The 16,441-nt window shown below is 41.6% G+C and overlaps 1 protein-coding gene across 5 annotated transcripts in view; it reads left to right on the plus strand.

Annotated features, from left to right (window-relative positions):
- fgf12b (fibroblast growth factor 12b) overlaps positions 1-16,211 on the plus strand; it is a 33,736-nt gene extending 17,525 nt beyond the window's left edge. For 2 of the 5 annotated variants that reach the window (XM_053508006.1, XM_053508005.1), the window contains exons 2-5: positions 6,005-6,115; positions 13,160-13,263; positions 13,604-13,802; positions 13,904-16,211. In XM_053508006.1, coding sequence (XP_053363981.1) covers positions 6,005-6,115; positions 13,160-13,263; positions 13,604-13,802; positions 13,904-14,034 — 545 coding nt within the window. In that variant the 3' untranslated portion in view covers positions 14,035-16,211. Of the gene's footprint in view, positions 1-1,462; positions 1,799-6,004; positions 6,116-13,159; positions 13,264-13,603; positions 13,809-13,903 lie in introns of those variants that run through there. The other 3 variants (XM_053508002.1, XM_053508004.1, XM_053508003.1) reach the window with 3 other exon arrangements.
- The last annotated feature ends 230 nt before the right edge of the window (positions 16,212-16,441 follow it).

Below are 16,441 nucleotides of genomic sequence, written 5' to 3' on the forward strand. Positions count from 1 at the left end.
GCACAGAATGATTTGGGGACATGTCCCAAATCGTACATCCACTATAAAGCTCATCACTTCAGTGTGGGAACGTCCCAAACCGCACAGCGTCTCCTGTAAATGCCACGGTGCAAGGTCTGTATTTGTTACTCAATTTGGGTGCAATGAGGTATTTAAAATGTCTAAAGGATAAGCACGAGCCCTACTTAAAATAAGTCAACAAGTGACAAGCCACTGTGTAGGAGCTTGTTTTTATATGTTAACGGGGACCAGAGGTTCCCACAAGGATAGAATTATCTGAAAGCGTTAAACTTTTGGGGACATTGGCAAGTCTCTGCTAGGAAACAACTTTTTTTTAACAATAAAAGTGGCAAAAAGTTTATTTGGTTATTTAAGTGTGGCATAGAATTAATAAAAAAAACACAGTATGATATTCAGTAAAATGCTTAAATGCCTGTTCGTGACATAAAAGGGACGGTAAGATAGAATAAGAAGATAGAAAGATAGAAGGATTTTTCTGCAATTAGTGAAGAGGAAAATGTGAACTAAGAAAAGAATGTAAAATATACAAAATCTAAAAATTAACAGTTACAATAAAACAGTAAAAAATAGAAATATATACTATATTTTGTAAAAACCAATAAATATTGTGCAATATAAAATGGTATAAGAGGGTAAAGATACTGTATGGTGTGTAGGTATGACAACAGCAGTACGAGTGAAACATGGAGTCACTCACTTACTCACTCATCATCTATACCGCTTTATACAGGGTCGCAGGGGGACCTGGAGCCTATCCCAGGAGACTTTGGACAAACTGGACATTGTGCCAATCCATGGCAGAGCACGCACACACACACACAAACAGGCATTTTTTGTGGACTTCAATTGAACTAATCTGCACGTCTTTTGCATGTGTGTGGGAGGAAACCTGAGTACCCGGAGAGAACCCACCAAGCACGGGGAGAACATGCAAACTCCATGCACACACACACAGAGTCCGGAATCACACCCGGACTGGGATGTGTAAGGCGACGGTGCCAACCACTATGCCTCCGTAGATGGATGATATGATGAGTGTGTGTCGCTGACATCTCTAATTTCTAATGATGTCAGTGAACGGTCCTCACAATGTTGGAAAACTTAGGAATGTGTGTTACATGACTGTTCCCTTCAGCTGGAGATGATGGTTATCCAGGTTCTCTAAGCATTGCACATCTCTCTCTCTCTCTCTCTCTCTCACACACACACACACACACACACCCTCCCGTGCCTGTCTCACTCTTCTCGTGTCTCTCACTCCTCTGGGTCTCCAGGTTTATCTGACTTCGCGTGAGCCGTTATTAAGGAAAAAGAGAGAGAGAGAGAAAGAGCAGCACGCCGTCACCGAGCTCGCGCTTTTGAAAACCCTTCATAGTCGCTGAACATCTCTCTCGCGCGCGCTAAAGGCGTTAGTCGACGCGCGCGAGTGGAGGGATAACGCGGCCATGGTCCCTCGCGCTCCGCCGGAGCTGCTGCCGCTCCATGCGCTCTCCGCGCGCACGCTCGCGTGACCGGAGCCGCTCCTGCTGTGTGCGCGCGCGATCCCATGGCCGCGGCTATCGCGAGCTCGCTCATCCGACAGAAGCGGCAGGCGCGCGAGTCCGGCAGCGACCGCGGGGCCGCCTCCGCGCGCCGCTCGAGCCCCGGGAAGGAGGCGCGCGCGCTGTGCGGCAGGCGCCTGTACGGGCTCTTCAGCAAAGTGCGCTTCTGCAGCGGCGGCAAGAAGCGGCCCGCGCCCCGGAAACCAGGTCAGTTCCGGGGGGAGGGGAGGGGGAGCGTTCCATATAAATACACTCTTTAGTGTGTGTGTGTGTGTGTAAGAGAGAGCGAGAGATTTGCAATCAGTTTTCTTCTTTGCTCACAAGTTGTTAACTCTTTAATAACACATGCACTGCATAAAAAGTCCTCAGTTTTTTTTGCAAGTCCATCAAACATTGTCCAGGGTCTAGGACGCTCACACGATTTGCTATGCACAGTATAGAACTATAAAACGTTGGTCCATGATTGACAGCGCAGTGGCATGGTGGTCAGCACTGTCGCCATGCGTCTCCAGGGTCCGGGTTCGATTCCCACCTCAGTTCTGTGTGCATGGAGTTTGCATGCTTTCCCATGCTTGATGGGTTTCCTCTGGGTACTCCAGTCTCCTGCCACAGTCCAATGACTTTGAGGATTTAAGTGTGTGTGTGTGTGTGTGTGTGCGATGGATTGGCACACTGTCCAAAGTGTACCCCACCTCGTGCCCTACATCTCCTGGGATAGGCTTCAGGTCACAGGGATCGCATTATGTCATGTCATTGTTCTTATTTGCACATGCACTTTATGTTGTTTTCTGCTGTCTTTTTATCATTTATGTAGTTCTTAGATAGTTTTTGTTCATTTATGTTTATGTTAATTTGTTTTCTACATAATTCAGCTAATTACTGTAGATGTTTTAGTTAGCTAGTTAGTTTTGTTAATGCATGTTGTATGTATGTAGCACCTTGGTCCTGGTGGAACGTTGTTAGGTTTCATTGTGTACTAAACTATATATGGTTGAAATGACAGTAAAGGCCTACTGGACTTGACTTGACTTAAGGTCCCGAGACCCTGTATACAGGATCAAGTGGTATAGACGGGGAGTGAGTGTGTGTTCTGTGATCTTGTCCTTGTTCTTTAGAATCATGTCGATGGTTGAACCTTTTTGTCCTCTCAATTATTATCATTATTGCTTGTTGCTTCTTAGCAGTACCAGCTTCACCACCACTTTTTTTATGCTTGCTTTCGGACATCCTGGGATGTATGCTCACACACGTGACGATGTACGCCGGACATGTGATGTACTGTAACTTCTGCGATTTAACATGTGCAAATGTTTTTTCAATAGTTTGTAACTCAAATGCGTGTAAATCAGAGTTGTACTGTTTTGTGTGTGTGTGTGCGCATGTGTACGTGCTATAGACACCCACTATACAGTGCACCTTTTACATTTAAAATCAGTAATTACATTATCCTTGTCAGGGTCAGCACGAGGTGGGAATACACCTGGGTGGGAGGCCACACACACACACACGCTCTCATTCACATCCTGGGGAATTGCCAACAGCCTATTGGATCTTAGTATTTCAACCACTGAGATTATTTTGGGAGGTGAAAGGAAACCAGAGAATCTGATGGAAACTCAGAAACACAGGAAGAACATACATGACTTCACACAGACAGTAACCCCAGATAAGGTACAGCACAGCACCTCCAAGCTCCTCAATATTTTTCTTCAGTGTTACAATTCTATGAAACTTTGGAAGGCAGATCCAGATACAGTATGATACTCAATTGCATTAAGTCACTCTGTCTCACCTGTTAGTCTGCTCGCGGGAACAAACAAAAATAAAGGTGAAAGCCGCCTGTCTTTTTTTGGTATTTATTTCTATAATTCGCACTGGGACGTGTGGGAAGAGGGAGCGCCGGGAACATCAAATGCCAAGAAGAAAAATTAAGCGCAGGAAAGAAATGTAACTGAGAAATCAGAGACAACACAAAGTTGATGCAAAATCATTGTTTTTGATTGATTCGTTCATTGATTTTTTTATAGGTGTCGGAAAAAAAAAATATATATATATATATATATTTATTTTTTCCACATTGCATATTTATTACTGGTATTTTCAGCACAGAAATGCAGAACATATTGTACTTTTGCAGCACTCCAGCTCTGCCCTCTGCTTTAGTTTGCAGCTCGCATGTCAGAAAATGCCACCCACAACCCTGCACACAGAGCACGTTTGATTCACTTCCTGGACTCGCGAGGAATCAGAGATGAAGTGTATTTTCAGTGCAGTCGAGCTGCACCGGGATTTAGTAGGAAGCGTGTGTTTTTTTTTGGTTGTTTTTTTTCCTTTACAGGTGCTTGTGGTTGACACTCAGCATTGATTGCTGTATTTACCTCGATCTAAATGACCTGCCTTGAGCTGTCAGAGCTGGCCGTGATATCAGTAGCAACAGCTTTGCAAAGGAAATATCAGGGTTAAGCAGTGCGCCGTATGGTGAGGTTTTACTGATTGCATAATAACAAGGATAGATTCTGGTGATGTGTTCGGGTTGTGTTGGAAAACATCAGTGAAAATGGAGATGAACTCTAAAGGGAAGTGTTTTTTTTTGGGTTTGTTTCATCGCTGTCTATAGACCTTTTCAAATTCAAATCAAATTTAAATCAAATTCAAATTTTATTTGTCACATACAAGACTACACAGTATGGCATACAGTGAAATGCTTATACGACTGACCTATAAAAACAGGTAGTGTAGGAGAGAAGGAGAGAAAGAGAAATTTTAATTCTAAAATTTAAAAATGGTATAAATGTATACATTTACAATTTATAACATTACAATAAAAATATACATATATACTGTATATATATGACATCTATTGAAATATGAATATCTGAGAAGCTACATGTCCTAGGCAAACGAAATTAAATAGGCTTCATGTTAAAAAAGAAAAGGTTTATTTATTAAAATTCCAACAACATATTCAAATGGATATAGATTTTATAACCGATTTTACAAAGCTTCACAAATGTCGGTAGTCCATTAAATGTATTAAACCTAATTTGTTTTTACAAATCTCAATAAAATTTTTGATTATTTGAGCGGTAATTGGCTATGTTGATAGACTACGAATAAAACATTTTTGAGACACCCTGTGTCTGTGTGTGTGTATAATACAGCGGTCCCTCGGCATATGAATTTAATCCGTTCCGGAGGCGAGTTTTTAAGGTAAAATTCCGTATTGCAAAACAGGAAATAATGTACAGTAAATGCAGATAATCTGTTCTGGCCACCCAAATATTACCAACATTACCAATTTCAAACACTATAATCATATTTTACATATAAAAACAATCAAAACATTTAGTAAGACATAAAAAAGAAGTAAAATATGCAATAAATAAACATTAAATCTCACTTAACCTTAATTTATGATTCTTCTTGGCATCGGCTGCTTTAAAAAAACGAAACTGAAACTGGCTCCGTTTTCTTATTTGCTTCCGTCCTTGCTAACGTTTATGGGACCCATGGTGCATTGACTTCACTGAATCTTGTACAAAATGCAAAACAACCAAAAAAAACAAACATGTAAACTCGCTTCGCTTGGCTCTCGACTGATGCAAACACGTTTGTCTGCCATTTCTGTTCAGCAAAAGGAACAAAATTTACCGGATGCGGAAAAAAAAAACCGCATATAAAACCAATCAGTGAAGCACTTTCGACAAGGAAAACACATCTGATAACGTTACGCCAACTTACAACACGGAAGTGCTTCTGCACCATCCGTGTTGTGTCTCACAACGAACTATTTTCTAACTCAAGGCTGAATCGTGAATCCCTCTTTAACACCTGATCGAGGCACTACTTGGTGTGTGGAACAAGGGATTCAAAACCCAGAACAGTTACTTGCAGAGTATTCCATAGCATCGTCCTATTTGCAGTAGAAGCACTGAATGAGAAAATGCTAACCATTAGCAAAGGGCATCAAAAATCCAGCAGGAAACATATTTGTACAATGTCTAAGGTAATGAAGTTCAATTCAAACTTAATGTCCTTATTTCCTTTTTCATCCGGTTTCTCCACCACAACATTCAGTTTAGGATTAGAACCAGCGGAACAGAAGCTAACAGTTACTAGAATACTACTTTATCTGTGTGACAATATAGATTTCTGTTATTTTTTTGGCTCTGAAATTTACCCTAAATGTAATTATCAATGTAAAGGTACATAAAAGTAGCCTAATGTCAGTGAATAGTGTTTGTTCTGTCCCTTACTGTGATTGACGTCATGGTAGTCACATGTCTGCAAAAGGTCAGTAGATTAGAGAGAATTTAGCTGAAGTCTCAGAGTGTGTGTACTAGTACAAACGGTTCGGCAAAACTGTCTGTATGACATAATTGACGAACTGGATATGTGTGTGTGTGTGTGTGTGTGTGTGTGTGTGTGTGTGTGTGTTACAGAGCCACAGCTGAAGGGGATTGTGACAAGGCTGTTCAGCGAACAGGGGTTTTACCTGCAGATGAAACCAGATGGATCCATTAATGGGACCAAAGATGAGAACAGCGACTACAGTGAGTCCCCACACACATACACACACACGCACACACACACACTAGAGGCATCTTCTGTACTGTCATCATCCTCATCATCTCTTTCCATTTATTTCTGCACTGTGACATTGAGACATTGAGTTTAGTGTGTGTGTGTGTGTGTGTGTGTGTGTGTGTGTGTGTGTGTGGCTGCTTGAATTCCCTATGTGTCCTCTAAGCGAGGAAATCTGAGCTGAGATCCAAAAAGGAAACTGGAGATCTGGAACACTGAAAGTTCGAAAAGTCGTCCTAACCACTTTTCAACAAGTCAAGGGCAGCTCTGACCCGTGACCGCTTGACCCCTGACCGCCGAGAACTAGGAGTTGTGAAATGCATGAACAATGAGAGAAACACCTCCACACTCCACATCAGGCAGAGAAGCACCTCGCCGTTGTCCGTCGTGGGGATTCGGGTGCGCCCACGCACGCTAGCTCAATCGGTGCAATTCGCATTAGCATCGCCTGCAGGTTTTAGCCTTGCCGCACTTGTGCTACAGCAAAACGGTAGTGTATAGCAATTTCCTACAGATAATCAGAGCACAAGTGTGTGTAGCGCAGCCAAGAATCCCGTACTCTTTCTGCCCGCGAAGGAGAGACTCAGAGAGTGCCACATTTCAGCCTTTGGGCATTCTCATATAACACTGAGTTGTTTATTTCTGACAGCAGTTGGCTAAACTTGTTTCGTCTAAAGTGAGAAAAATCAATGTTGAGGACACCGGAACCGCGAGGCTCTTCACTTACCAGTCGGTTACAGAAAATAAAAGGAAATGTTAAGGAGATGTGGAGTTAATAACCAAAGGAACTACCGTCTTAAAAATCTATGACACAAATAAGACAGTCAAAAGTTTGGACATACCTTTCAACTCCATGGTGTTTCCTGAATTTTATTTCTTTCTACATTGTAAAACGATGCTGCAGGCGTCCAAATTATGCAATAATCTCTTAATAATCCCTCATAACGGCTCTAATCTGAGGTGCTGGTTGTTAATTGGTGATTTCTGAGGCTGGTGACTCTAAATGAACGTCTCCTCTTGGTCTCGCTTTCCTGTGAAGGTCTTCATGAGGGACAGGTTCATCATGGAGCTTGATGGGTTTTACAAACGCCTTTGACACAATACTGTTCTTGCAAGAACCGTTCCAGAACCGCTGACCATCATGTCTTAAAAAAATACCAACTGACTGTTATTTCATAGTTTTGAAATCCTCAGTGTTCTAGGAAACAAATTACATTGTATTTTGCATTATTAACAAAATACACTGTGAGACTTTTTATAAGAGATCTAAAGAATTAAATTACTACAGTGTAAAAGAGCTACAGTGTGGCAGAGCTATTGTTATAGAGATAAAGGATGTACAGGGAGACCTGTTGTTAAAGCACTAAGAGGTCACAGAGCTACAGTTTTTCAGAGCTACAATATGACAGCGATACGGTTGTGTGTAAAAGTTAGTCCCCTGTATTTTAATAAAAATAAAAATAAAAGAACTGTGTAAAAACATAATAAAATCATCTGATTATAGCGAGTCTCAGTAATGGGCAGATACAACCTCAGACGAACAAAATGAAATTTTTTTTTACCTTGCCATTATTTATTATGTTATTGCCATCTCAGGGAGTTTTTCCTTGCCACTGTCGCCTTCACCCTTGGCTTGCTCATCAGGGACAATCCCATTATAATTTAGACCCTCATTCTTACATAATGACCATTGTTAAAATGGCGCTATAGAAATAAAATTGAATTGAAAGTTAACAAAAATGAAGCCAAAAAGAAAATAAAACATGCAAAAGGATTTAAAAGGGTAATCGTCAGCCCTTAATTGATCATCAGCAAGTGGGCAGATGTCTTTAAAAACAGAAGTTTTGGCAGTTTGGACCAAAGTTGGCCTAAATGCCCAAAGTAATGTTGGCAAAACCAAACAGCGTTTTAGCAGAAACAACTCATACCCAATTGAAATTCTTTAGCGCGACCTTAAGAGAGCTGTGCATAAGTGAATACGCAAAAAAAACCCTCAATGAACTGAAGCAGTGTTGTAAAGAAGATGATGTGAGAGACTGATAAAGTCATACAGGACACAATAACTTCAATTGATTGCTGCTAAAGGTGGATATATAAGCTAATAAATCAGTACTTAGTATTGCCCAAATTTTTTTTTTTGGCTTAAAAAATTATACCACTATGAAGAATAAACTTACATGTTTTTGGTTGTCTGAGGTTGTGTTTACCTAATACTTGGACACGCTACGATCAGATGATTCTAATTATGCTTTTGCACCAAATCTAGAACTACAATCTGATATAGCTGTTGTTACAGTATTGTACAGTATGACGGAGCTACAGTGTGACTGGAATCTTTTTACATAACGATATTTTGACAAAGATACACTACTACTTACAGAGCTACATTATGACAGAAGTAGTGTTACAGAGCTACAGTGTGACCAATCTTTAGTATATTAATGCTACATTGTTTCAGAGCTAGCATTACAGACCTACGGAGTGACAGATCTGTGTGTTACAGAGCTACAGTTTGCACAGGATTTTTTACAGAACAACATTCTGACAGCACTAGTGTGACTGAGCTACGGTGTTACAGTCTGGAGTTGGATTCTAAAATCTACGACTACGACAGTTCACATATACTGCACAAGATGTTGTGTGTTTGTTTCAGGACAACTCTGACCGTTTACAGACACTCGTTTTTACAACTCCTCTGTTCCACAAACGACATGCGAAATTACGCCCACGAGTGTAGTGTGTTGCATCACTGTCAAAAATACGTCATCAAGGCCACATGCACAGGCATTACTATCCGAGGGAAGAGGAATTTGCCCCGCAGTGGTGTAACACACTACATTTGTGGGCGTAATTTCGCAGGTCATCCGTGTAAAAATGAGCTTGGTGTTTGTAAATGGTCAGAGTCGTATATACTTCACTGTAGCAAACACACGAAATCTCGTATCTGTAAACTGTTGTGGCCATACAGTAGATTTTGGATTCCAACGCGAACAAAACACAGAATTACACACAAATCTTATGAATTACGCACCATTATTTTACATAGTGTTACAGAGCTGCTGTGGGAAAGTTACAGGCCTAGAGTGTGATAGTTAGTGGTAGAAAAGCTATTGTGTCTCAGAGTTAGTGTTACAGAGCTACAGCATCGTGGAGCTACACAGTTAAAGAGTTAGTGTTACAGAGCTACAGCGTCATAGAGCAACACAGTTACAGAGTTAGTGTTACAGAGCTCCATCGTCATAGAGCTACACAGTTACAGAGTTAGTGTTACAGAGCTACAGCGTCATAGAGCTACACAGTTACAGAGATAGTGTTACAGAGCTACAGCGTCATAGAGCTACACAGTTACAGAGTTAGTGTTACAGAGCTCCAGCGTCATAGAGCTACACAGTTACAGAGTTAGTGTTACAGAGCTACAGCGCCATAGAGCTACACAGTTACAGAGTTAGTGTTACAGAGCTACAGCGTCATAGAGCTACACAGTTACAGAGTTAGTGTTACTGAGCTACAGCGTCATAGAGTTAAACAGTTACAGAGTTAGTGTTACAGAGCTACAGCGTCATAGAGCTACACAGTTACAGAGATAGTGTTACTGAGCTACAGCGTCAGTAGATCTAAACAGTTACAGAGATAGTGTTACAGAGCTACAGCGTCATGGAGCTACACAGTTACAGAGATAGTGTTACAGAGCTCCAGCATCATAGAGCTACACAGTTACAGAGTTAGTGTTACAGAGCTACAGCGTCATAGAGCTACACAGTTACAGAGATAGTGTTACAGAGCTCCAGCATCATAGAGCTACACAGTTACAGAGATAGTGTTACAGAGCTCCATCGTCATAGAGTTAAACAGTTACAGAGATAGTGTTACAGAGCTACAGCGTCATAGAGCTACACAGTTACAGAGTTAGTGTTACAGAGCTCCATCGTCATAGAGCTACACAGTTACAGAGTTAGTGTTACTGAGCTACAGCGTCATAGAGTTAAACAGTTACAGAGATAGTGTTACAGAGCTACAGCGTCATAGAGCTACACAGTTACAGATATAGTGTTACAGAGCTACAGCGTCATAGAGCTACACAGTTACAGAGATAGTGTTACAGAGCTCCAGCGTCATAGAGCTACACAGTTACAGAGATAGTGTTACAGAGCTACAGCGTCATGGAGCTACACAGTTACAGAGTTAGTGTTACAGAGCTACAGCGTCATGGAGCTACACAGTTACAGAGATAGTGTTACAGAGCTCCAGCATCATAGAGCTACACAGTTACAGAGATAGTGTTACAGAGCTCCAGCGTCATAGAGCTACACAGTTACAGAGATAGTGTTACAGAGCTACAGCGTCATAGAGCTACACAGTTACAGAGGTAGTTACAGAGCTTCAGCGTCATAGAGCTACACAGTTACAGAGATAGTGTTACAGAGCTACAGCGTCATGGAGCTACACAGTTACAGAGTTAGTGTTACAGAGCTACAGCGTCATGGAGCTACACAGTTACAGAGATAGTGTTACAGAGCTCCAGCATCATAGAGCTACACAGTTACAGAGATAGTGTTACAGAGCTCCAGCGTCATAGAGCTACACAGTTACAGAGATAGTGTTACAGAGCTCCAGCGTCATAGAGCTACACAGTTACAGAGGTAGTTACAGAGCTTCAGCGTCATAGAGCTACACAGTTACAGAGATAGTGTTACAGAGCTCCAGCGTCATAGATCTAAACAGTTACAGAGATAGTGTTACAGAGCTACAGCGTCATGGAGCTACACAGTTACAGAGATAGTGTTACAGAGCTCCAGCATCATAGAGCTACACAGTTACAGAGTTAGTGTTACAGAGCTACAGCGTCATAGAGCTACACAGTTACAGAGATAGTGTTACAGAGCTCCAGCATCATAGAGCTACACAGTTACAGAGTTAGTGTTACTGAGCTACAGCGTCATAGAGTTAAACAGTTACAGAGATAGTGTTACAGAGCTACAGCGTCATAGAGCTACACAGTTACAGATATAGTGTTACAGAGCTCCATCGTCATAGAGCTACACAGTTACAGAGTTAGTGTTACTGAGCTACAGCGTCATAGAGCTACACAGTTACAGAGATAGTGTTACAGAGCTCCAGCGTCATAGATCTAAACAGTTACAGAGATAGTGTTACAGAGCTACAGCGTCATAGAGTTAAACAGTTACAGAGATAGTGTTACAGAGCTACAGCGTCATAGAGCTACACAGTTACAGAGATAGTGTTACAGAGCTACAGCGTCATAGAGCTACACAGTTACAGAGGTAGTTACAGAGCTTCAGCGTCATAGAGCTACACAGTTACAGAGATAGTGTTACAGAGCTACAGCGTCATAGAGCTACACAGTTACAGAGATAGTGTTACATAGCTTCATCGTCATAGAGCTACACAGTTACAGAGATAGTGTTACAGAGCTCCAGCATCATAGAGATACACAGTTACAGAGATAGTGTTACAGAGCTACAGCGTCATAGAGCTACACAGTTACAGACATAGTGTTACAGAGCTCCAGCGTCATAGAGCTACACAGTTACAGAGATAGTGTTACAGAGCTACAGCATCATAGAGCTACACAGTTACAGAGATAGTGTTACAGAGCTACAGCGTCATAGAGCTACACAGTTACAGAGATAGTGTTACAGAGCTCCAGCGTCATAGAGCTACACAGTTACAGAGATAGTGTTACAGGCCTCCAGCGTCATAGAGCTACACAGTTACAGAGATAGTGTTACAGAGCTACAGCGCCATAGAGCTACACAGTTACAGACATAGTGTTACAGAGCTCCAGCGTCATAGAGCTACACAGTTACAGAGATAGTGTTACAGAGCTACAGCATCATAGAGCTACACAGTTACAGAGATAGTGTTACAGAGCTACAGCGTCATAGAGCTACACAGTTACAGAGATAGTGTTACAGAGCTCCAGGGTCATAGAGCTACACAGTTACAGAGATAGTGTTACAGAGCTACAGCGCCATAGAGCTACACAGTTACAGAGATAGTGTTACTGAGCTACAGCGTCATAAAGCTACACAGTTACAGAGATAGTGTTACAGAGCTCCAGGGTCATAGAGCTACACAGTTACAGAGATAGTGTTACAGAGCTACAGCGCCATAGAGCTACACAGTTACAGAGATAGTGTTACAGAGCTACAGCGTCATAGAGCTACACAGTTACAGAGATAGTGTTACAGAGCTCCAGGGTCATAGAGCTACACAGTTACAGAGTTAGTGTTACAGAGCTACAGCGCCATAGAGCTACACAGTTACAGAGATAGTGTTACAGAGTTACAGAGTTACAATATGACAGAGCTAATGTTACAGAACTGGCATGTTAGAGTTAGTGTTACAGAGCTTCATGTTACAGAGTTATTTTTACCGTTAAAGAGTTATTTTTACCAGGCGACTGTGTGAAAGAGTTGCAGTGTTACAGATTTACAGTGTTACAGAGGTAACCGTTAAAGACGTAGTGTTACTGAACTACTGGGCGAGAGTTACAGTGTTACAGAGCTACATGTTACAGAACTACCATGTTATGGTTAGCGTTACAGAGCTACTGTGTTAAAAAAGCTAAAATGTTCGAGTTAGTGTCATAGAGCTGGCCAGGTATCGGGTTACACAGAGCTCCAGTGTTACGTCGTCAGTAACTGTGTTGCAGCTCGGCTGTGTTACAGCGTGCAGTCATGTCTATAAACAGTGTCCTTGTTCTCTCTACTCCTGTACACTCACTCTCTCTCTCTCTCTTTCAATTGTTCGGCATAAAAATCTCTTGTACCCTTCATCCTCCCTCTACACTCCTCCGCTCATCCCTCGCTCGCTCTCTTTCTGCCTCTCTCTTTATTTTGTCTTCAGTTTGTTTTTTCCTACTAGAAAAAAAAAAACGTATCCGTTTTCACATATATGTCTTTCTACAGAAAATGAAATGTAGCTTCACTGCATTAATCCTCTCTCTCTCTCTTTCTCTCTCTCTCTCTTTTTCCCTCTCTATCTGTCAGCTCTTTTTAATTTGATTCCAGTGGGTCTGCGTGTTGTGGCCATTCAGGGTGTGAAGGCAGGACTTTACGTGGGGATGAACGCCGAGGGATTCCTCCACACATCAGTAAGTTCATCATATTGTTAGTTTGCATGTCTATCGTGTGTGTGTATGTGTGTGTGTGTGTGTGTGTGTGTGAGAGAGAGAGACATCAGCTGGTGTGATTCAGAAGTGTCAGAGTGTTAATTATCTCTGAATTTCTGAGTGATAATGAAGTTATATAGAGGACTGTGTGTGGTGTGTGTGTGTGTGTGAGAGACAATAATGAAAAAGAAGGGCGGTGAATCAACACTGTGTGTGTGTGTGATTCATACCTGCAATAGCGCACTCATTTTTTTTAACTTTAACTCTTCCCCTTCTCTCTCCCTCTCTCTCTTTGCCCCCCCAAACACACACATATTCTCAGAATGTTTTTACGCCAGAGTGTAAGTTTAAGGAGAGTGTGTTTGAGAATTACTATGTGATCTACTCGTCCACTCTGTATCGCCAACACGAGAGCGGCCGCGCCTGGTTCCTCGGGCTCAGCAAGGACGGCATCATCATGAAAGGCAACCGTGTCAAGAAAACCAAACCTTGCTCACACTTCGTCCCCAGACCCATTGAGGGTGAGCGCACACACACACACACACACACACACACAATATATATTCTGTCCTATGTCTCATCCGAACTCTCTCTCTCTCTATCTCGCTCTCGTTCCTCGCAGTGTGTATGTACAAGGAGCCGTCACTGCACGAGCTGGAGGAGAAGCAGCGCAGCCGGAAGGACTCAGGGACGCCGAGCATGACCGGAGGGAATCCGCCGAACCCGGACTCGACCGAGCAGGACGGCTCATAGCTGCTCACTCACACCTTCACAAACTCACACAACACACTCACACACACAAACACACACACACACACACACACATATATAGCACTTCACAGAGTTCGCACCTCAACAGGAGAAAAAAAAAAAATCACCCAACAAGAAAAAGCAGATCGAAATCTGCAATCCTGTGAATGTCTCAGAAAGGAAACAAAGAAAAAAAAGGAAAAAAAATCCTGTGTTTGAAATCAGGACATTTTATGCAAAGCCTGCCGAGTGTATGCGTGTACGTATGGTTTGTGTGTGTGTGTGCGTGCGTGTGTGTGTGTTATATCTTGGACACGAAATGAAAATACAGTGTGTGTTTATGTGTGTGTGTGTGTGAAAGTTTAAGCTTTAAAGCCATGTACCAATCCTCACATGTCAATTTATGAATGCAAAAGCACTTTCATGCGCTTCTATCTATCTGTCAGTGTGTGAGTGTGTGTGTGTGGATGTGTGTGTGTGTGTGTGTGCTGCTCTGATCATCGCTATCAAGCGTCAGTCTTGGAATCAGGCTTTAGTGAACGGTCACGCCCTGTATTCGCCTCATGGGCTGCGTTGTGATCTCAGTGGACGGGGGTTCGGAGATATTTCCTTTTTCACGCGCTTATATTAACCTTTTCAGAACGTTTCTTTCTTTTTACGTAGCATGCTTTTGTTTTTGTTTTTTTGGTTCTGTTTAACAGGACGTCTGTTTGAAGCTAATATACGTTCACGCTAGCAAGCGACAAATCAGTTCAGGAAATCACTTCAGCGACAGGATCCCTAATGTTGGATGAGCGTTGTGATATAGTTGTATCAACGTTTTGAAGACGTACACCGTCGCCGTCTGTTTTTCAAAGTTAGAAATATTTTGCAACATTGTGTTAGGCGGTGTTTGTTCAACGTTATCTCATCGTCAACGTTGTTCTGGCATCATTTCTTCAAAGTCTCTTTCAAAACAACCGAATACTAACCTTGTACCAAAGTTCTGTAAAAAGTTGAGAAATTAACGTCGCCACAACCTTTTGAAACTAAAATAAATTCCTGCTGGAAATACGCCTAAGTATTTCGTGGAATAATGTGAGCTACTTAACAGCGTCGTTCCTGACCGGCATAAAAACGCTGACGAATCGAGCGATTGTTGCTTTGAAATTGCTGTCGTCGTTATTAAAAATTGTCGCTTCCTAGTGTGAAGGAGAACGCAAGAGGTTCGAAGGTAACACGCGTATTGTGCAGTAGTTTGATGGTTTGGAATAGCAAACCTAGAGGACTGTAGTGGAACTGCAGGCTTTGCTCTGTATTTTTGAGAAACTGGTGAATTTACAGTATTATAAGATGTACATAAAGCCGCTTTTTAAAACCATTAGCAGATGATTAGCATGCGTGTTAACAAAGATAGTCAGCATGTGTTGGCTTGTTGGCCTTGATTACCAAAGGCGGTTGTTGTGGGTGTTATGGGATGCATGTTGTAAGCGCTCTGGTGTGTTTAATTAATTACTATTATTTTCCTTTCCTCTTTTTTTTCTGTTTGTAAATGCTCTTCTGCACTTTTAAGCCTTATAATCACTCTGAAAATCTTTGAGTTAGGCTGCCTTGGACAAGAGGTCTAATCCGCATAATGTCTCCATCACGTCTTGTGTCTGTATCTGATCTATACCTCTCAGTGTTTTGTTTTGTCTCATCCTCTCTATTGCACATCTCACCCTGTCTAGTCTTTGTCTTTATCTCTCTGCCTTGTTATCGGGTTTATCACAGTCTTATTGTTTTCTGCCTCGGTGTCCGATCTCATTCTAATATCTCGAAACTTCTATCTAGAATTGTATTCTATTCGATCTTCCTCTAAACTAATATCTAACCTTTCTGTCTGATCTCTTCTGCTCTCTTTATCTCTCCTTTTACAGTGTGGTCTCTTCATGGTTGTATCTAATTTCTCACTGTCTGATCTCTCTCCATTTATAACTTTTTTCACGCTTGATTTCAGTTCCTAATCTCTGACTGTTATTATTTTTTTCATCTCATTGTCTAATCTTTTTATGTCCAATCTTTCTTTTTTTTATTTCTCTGATCTCTGCATATGTTTCCGATATTCAACTTTTTGATTTCACGATTGAATATTGCTCTGCATGCAGCTTTTGCAGTGTTGTACAGCTTTTTACATGATTTCTGTGTGTCACCCCTTTAAATCTGATTACGCTTGTGTCACTCTGTGTAATATTGCTAAACCAGATTTTTCTGTCCCATCTTATTTAATCCTGTGTATCATACCTGTGTATCTTCGTTTCACTACGTCCAACTGATCTGATCTAGGATAGATGTCAGGATATCATTGCTTCTAATCTGTACATATCTAATCTATTCATCTGTCTGATCTCCAGGTCTAATCTCTTTCACCCTGATTTCTCCATATCTTGTT

The sequence above is a fragment of the Clarias gariepinus genome, chromosome 11 (genome assembly GCF_024256425.1).
Source record: "Clarias gariepinus isolate MV-2021 ecotype Netherlands chromosome 11, CGAR_prim_01v2, whole genome shotgun sequence".
Classification (NCBI taxonomy): Eukaryota; Metazoa; Chordata; class Actinopteri; order Siluriformes; family Clariidae; genus Clarias; species Clarias gariepinus.